This window comes from Cuculus canorus, chromosome Z, assembly GCF_017976375.1.
Source record: "Cuculus canorus isolate bCucCan1 chromosome Z, bCucCan1.pri, whole genome shotgun sequence".
Taxonomy (NCBI): Eukaryota; Metazoa; Chordata; class Aves; order Cuculiformes; family Cuculidae; genus Cuculus; species Cuculus canorus.
This window is the reverse complement of record NC_071441.1, coordinates 74,551,588-74,557,592: the sequence shown is the minus strand read 5'-3', so window position 1 is coordinate 74,557,592 and position 6,005 is coordinate 74,551,588. Positions and strand designations below refer to the sequence as shown.

The 6,005-nt window shown below is 50.5% G+C and overlaps 1 protein-coding gene across 1 annotated transcript in view; it reads left to right on the top strand.

Annotated features, from left to right (window-relative positions):
* Positions 1–2,541: 2,541 nt before the first annotated feature.
* The window catches only part of EPG5 (ectopic P-granules 5 autophagy tethering factor), a 65,254-nt gene continuing 61,790 nt past the window's right edge, over positions 2,542–6,005 (top strand). Inside the window, 1 exon segment of the mRNA XM_054054583.1 lies at positions 2,542–2,649. Within this exon segment, the coding sequence (XP_053910558.1) occupies positions 2,596–2,649 (54 nt within the window). The 5' untranslated portion in view covers positions 2,542–2,595.

The following is a 6,005-nucleotide window of genomic DNA, read 5'->3' as shown; positions in this document are numbered from 1 at the left end:
CATTTTAAAAACAAGTTTCGAGTGTGCTGGATATGGTTTTTTTTAAAGGTCATCATGATCACTTTCTGTTGGGGCTGGTGCTGGTACACCTTCAAAGAACACTAATGCTGTGAATTGCTTCTCCTGGAAGGAAGCCCTCCAGAGCATATCCTTCCTCAGCCTTTATTTCAGTAGTTGCTGTGTACCAGGGCAGCTGTGGTGAACACCCCAAGGAAGGCTGGTATGAGAACAAGTACTTGTGATTAGCCATGAACTTCAGACCACGGAGGGCTGTTTTACCTGGAAGGGTATCTACTTCATAATACATTGCATGGTTTCTATATAGGATTTTTTTAGCTGACTGAGCGCAAGAGGTGGTGTTGGGCTTTTCTGGATGTGGAGGTGTCCCTGCCCATGGAAAGGCGTTGGAACTAGATGGGCTTTAAGGTCCCTTCCAACTCAAACCGTTCTGCGATTCCACAATTACGCACAAGAAAATATTTCTATTCCTACATAATGTTCACACCAGAACTTTCGGCTGCAATTCCAGACACAGGCAAGGCCGGGCAGGTGCTGTAAGGGCTGGCATCAAGCAGGAGCTGCCCACAGAACCCCTTTGACGTGGCAGAGCTCACCCAGCAGCCAACAGCTTGTGCGGCACAGCCATGTGCCTGCTGTTGTCATCACTGGCTCCTGAACATGCAGTGGGCTCACAGCTGAGACCAATGCATCCCACCTTGACCCACATACATTTTACCATTCTCACAGATATTATAAATTACAGACGATGTTAATAGCATACGGACTTCTCAAACCCTAAGTACATGGTCCAGTAGAGTGGACATTGCCTATTCAACATTATTAACTCCTCGACTACAACAGCTTCTGCAAGGTGGGTCTGAGCTCTGTGGGGGCTTGCCTTTCTAGGGACGGGGAGAAGTCACTTCTGGTCCCAGCAGTGGTTGGACTTGGCTCCAGCCATGGCTCCCTGGGGATGACTGAGCACCAGGGCAGGCACCAGAAGATGTACTGGTGTCTTGGTCCCCTGTTGGCTGAGCTGTGACTGGAGAGTCCTCAGGTGCTTCAAGGCAGGCTGCCCAGCTCCAATGGCACTTCCAGGTCCCGCTGCAGCGCAGGTAGAAGAGATCTCACAATCCCCATCCTCAGCAGGGAGGGCTTGGCTTCTCACTCTGCATTCCCTCTAGTAGCAGCCTGCCCCCCCTGCAGGTCCTGGCTTTCTCCTAGATCCCTGTGGAGAAGCTCTCAGTGGATCCTTATGGGGGAGCCTGGCTTTCTACCAGGTACCTATGGAAAAGCCCAACCTCCCCATAGATCCTTATAGGGGACCCTGGCCTCCTCCTAGATCTCTATGGAGAAGACCAGTCTCCGCATAGATCCTTACAGGGGAGCCTTGCCTCTTCCCAGGACCCTATGGAGGATTCCAGCCTCCACATTGGAGAAGCCCAACCTCCCCATAGATCCGTATAGAGGAGCTATGGAAAACACCATCATCTCCATAGATCCATATATAGGGGAACCTGGCCAATTCCCAGGCTCCTATGGGGGATCCTATCCTCCCGATATATCCCTATAGGGGAGCTGTGGAGAAGCCCAGTCTCCACACAGATCCATATAGGGGGACATGGCCAGTTCCCAGGCTCCTATGGGGGAGCCCAGACACCCATAAATCATTATATGGGAACTATGGAGATGCCCAACCTCCCTATAGATCCGTAATAGGGGGACCTGGCCAATTCCCAGGCTCCTGCGGGTGAGCTTAACCTCCCCATAAATCCGTATAGAGGAGCTATGGAAAACCCCAACATCCCTATAGATCCATACAGGGGGACCTGGCCAATTCCCAGGCTCCCTTGGGGAAGCCCAACCTCCCCACAGACCCCTATAGAAGAGCTATGGAAAAGTCCAACCTCCCCATAGATCCCTATAGAGGAGCTATGGAAAAGCCCAACCTCCCCATAGATCCCTATAGAAGAACTATGGAGAAGTTTAACCTCCCCATAGATCCCTATAGAGGAGCTATGGAAAAGTTCAACCTCCCCATAGATCCCTGTAGAAGAGCTATGGGAAAGCCCAACCTCGCCATAGATCCCTACAGAGGAGCTATGGAAAAGTTCAACCTCCCCATAGAACCCTATTGAGGAGCTATGGAAAAGTTCAACCTCCCCATAGATCCCTATAGAGGAGCTATGGAAAAGCCCAACCTCCCCATGGATCCATATAGAGAAGCTATAAACAAGCCCAGCCTCCCCATAGATCCCTGTAGGGGAACTATGGAAAAGCTCAACCTCCACACAGATCCCTATGGAGGACCTTTGAAGAAGCCCAGCCTCCACCTAGATTCTTTTAGTACAGACTTCCCCACACCCCAATGTAGGCGAAACGCGCTCTGGGCGTGTCCCTCGGCAGCTGCCGTCAACGCCTCGCTGATGGCCCCGCCCATCCCTTCGGAGACGCCCCCTTGACGCAGGGGAGGGGAGGGGCATTGCCCAGGCGGAGGCGGTGCGCGCTCTTGGTGTGTTCCTCGTCGGCTGCCGTCGGCGCGCCGGGGGTGGGGCCTGTTCTTCCTCGCGGGGCGGCGCTGGGGCCGAGGGGGCGATGGCCGAGGCGGTGCGGGCGCCGCGCAGGGTGCGCGCCAAGGGCCGCCCAAAGGTACCGGATACCGGGCAGGGCGGGAGCGATTCGGGCGGTGCCTGAGGGGCTGCGGGGAACGGCGGGGCTATTAGGGCGAGTCCCCGGTGCGAGGGGATTTGGTGGGGCGGGGGATTCAGATCTGGGCCCTTCGCTCCAAGAAGGACATTGAGGGGTTGGAGCGCGTCTAGAGAAAGGAGAAGGGCTTAGAGGAACGGCTGAGGGAGCTGGGGTTGTTTACTCTGGAGAAAAAGAGGCTGAGGGGAGAGCTCATCGCTGTCTGCTACTGCCTGAGAGGAGACTGTGGTGAGGTGGGTGTTGGTGTCTTTTTTTCTAAAAACAAGTGATAGGACAAGAGGAAGTGGCCTCAAGCTGTGCGAGGGGAGGGTGAGATTTGATATTAGGAAATATTCTTTCACCATAAGGGCTCTCAGGCAGAGGTTGCCCAGGGAAGTGTCGGGGTCACCATCCTTGGAGGGGTTTCAGAGACGGGTAGGTGAGGTGTTTAGGGGCGTGACAGAGTCGTGGGCTTGGCAGTGTTGTGTTTACGGTTGGACTTGATGATCTTCCGGTCTAACCGGGAGGGGCTCCAGGAAAACCAGGGACCAACGTTTTAGAAGGGCGTGGAGTGATGGGACGGGGGGGATCGGCTTTAAATTGGAAGAGGGAAAATTTAGATTGGACATAAGGAAGAAATTCTTCACACGGAGACACAGAGGGTGCTGAGGCCCTGGCACAGTATCCCAGAGATGTGGTGGCTGCTCCATCCCTGAAGGTGTTCAACGCTAGGTTGGGTAGGGTTTGAGCAGGCTGATTCAGTGGGAGGTGTCCCTGCCCATGGCAGGGGTGGAATTGGATGGGATTTGAGGCCGCTTCCAACCCAAACCAGTCTGTGATTCTCTGATTCTTTGATTCTGTGTGGTGTTATTACTGCCATAGAACTTCAGTCAAGGCATTTGGCCCATAATTGGCGCAGCTCCTTTCTACTATATTTTTTTAAAGCATTGGGAGGGTGCCTGCTGTGGGCGGTGTTGATATCTGTGTTTTTGTTTATCTGCTTTCTTGAAACCGGTGAGGTTGGGGGTGGGGTAGTGTTTTCCTAGAAAGGCTTCTGGATGGCTGTGTTTTTCCAGTCTGATGTAAGAAAGCTTAGCCAGGTTAAGGGTATGATAGGTCCTTTGCTTTGAAAGAGTGTAAACAAGTGGGCTCTGCCCTTATAGCAGCCTTCCAGTACTTACAGGAGGCCTGCAGGAAATCTGGGGAGGGGTGTTTTATCAGAGACTGCAGGGATAAGGTGAAAGGGGACAGTTTTAAGCTGAAAAGAGATTTATATTAGATATTAGGAAGAAATGTTTCCCTGCAAGGGTGGTGAGGCCCTGGCCCACGTTGCCCACAGAAGCTGTGTCTGGCCCATCCCTGGAGGTGTTCAAGGACAGGTGGGATGGGGCTTTGAGCAACTGCATCCAGTGGGAGGTGTCCCTGCCAATGGCAGGGAGCTGGAACTGGATGATCTTTAAGGTCCCTTCCAAACCAAACGATTCTGCAATTCTTGCAGAGTGTGGCCTTTGCCAGTAGGTCTGCCACAGTGAGGCAGCTGGAGGTGACTCTGCGGTGAAGCTGTAGAGCTTATTGGCATGTTGCAGTGTTTCAGTGCTGTGTGGGATGACACTGGTAATGCACCTCACCCCTATAGGTTTGTCTTTGAAATGCTGGAAACGTGAGGCCATGTAGAGCAGACAACAGTGTTTTGCAGTTGTTAATATCATACTTCTGGGGATTTAATCCTGTTTTAAGTATGTTCCTTGATCATGATGTTAGTACCAACAGCCTTCTGAAAGCTTGATTTTCCTTGCAATTGTGCTGTTCAGTAGTTTGTGGAAGTGATCTGAGCTGAAGTATCTTGCCTCAGAGTTGAGTCAAAATGGAAGTGTTTCCCTTAACCTCTTCCATGTTGTATAGGCTGCACTGCATAGAGCAAAAGCATGGAAGTTGTGGCTGTTAAAGCCTTCTGAATGTTAGCTAAGGAATTAATTGACTGCTCTGTAAAACAAGGGTTATGTCCAAGTGTCAGCTGCGGATGCGGTTCCTGAAGTCCCAGAAGTGTCAGTGTGTCATCGTTTTTGTTTTGATTCAGCCCTATAGCATGCACAAGGCAGTCAAATCTTAGGGGTAGTGTTTAAGAGAATTGGTTCCCTGCAGGTAGGCACTGAGTCATGGATGTCTGTGCGACATCATTAACAATGCTGTTATGGTGACTCCAGCAGCCACTGTCTTTGTCCATCCCTTCCAGGTGTAATTCACCATGAAACAACTCACTGGCGATGTCATGTGTGGGAATCCAGAATCCTTCAGTGTTACACGTGACCCATTCCTGACGTTTTTGTTGCCATTGTTGTGCTCAGTTCTGTTAATAGCCAGGAGTGTTTGAGGGTGTAGTGTGGGGCTCAGTCACGCTAAGGACATTCCCATGTCTCAGAAAAAGCCATAATCCTTTGAAAAACTGAAATTCTCGTGAGCTGGGAGAAAGGCTGAGTCAGTTACGGAGCTGCCAAGTAGTGGAATGGAGCCCAGGGCTTTCTGAAAATAGTAGCCCCAAAGTTAAGCTCGTCCAGCGCTGGTAATAGCAGGCTGATTCCAACACAGCGAGGTGGCAAAACTAGTGATTCTGGAATGGCTGAAGACTAGACTGTGTGTCTCTCAGGTTCTTCAGGAATGTTTCCTGGGAAATAACAGGTGTCCACAGAGCTTGAGGTGTCATTTGCTGATGTGCTAGGAGAGAGGAATGGTGAGGCACAGGACAAGGCTAAGGAGCTGGCGTCAGCTTTGACTAAAAAGCCAAACCTCAGAAGAGAGAACAGTAAGTTTTGTTTACACATTGAGTCAGAACGTGGTTCCTCTTGTCCTTTCTCAGATTAAGTGCCTCTTAATGGTTATGACATTTTTTGACTTGCAAAGTAAGAACTGAAAGGTGTTTCATAAATTTAAAAAACAACTATTTTTTCTAACGGTAGTGTTCAGGAGGAATCCAGGATACTGTTGAGAGGTAAAGGGAATTTCTTCTGTATGAGGACAGCAAGAGGGAACTTTGAGATTTAAAGTAGTGAATCAGTACACTGTGACCTAATGATATAGAGTCATGGAATCATAGAATGGCTTGGGTTGGAAAGGACCTTAAAGCCCATTGAGTTCCAATCCCCCTGCCATGGTGTCACGGTTTAGCCTTATCCGGCCCAACTCGTGAGCTAGAGTTGTTCAGTTCAACGTCCAAAATCCCTTTCACCCTACATCCTGCAGGGAAAGGGGAGAGGGACATGAGAGGAAAAAGACTTGATGGTAGGAAACTAGAACTACAGCTTTTATGAATTGATAATGCTAAT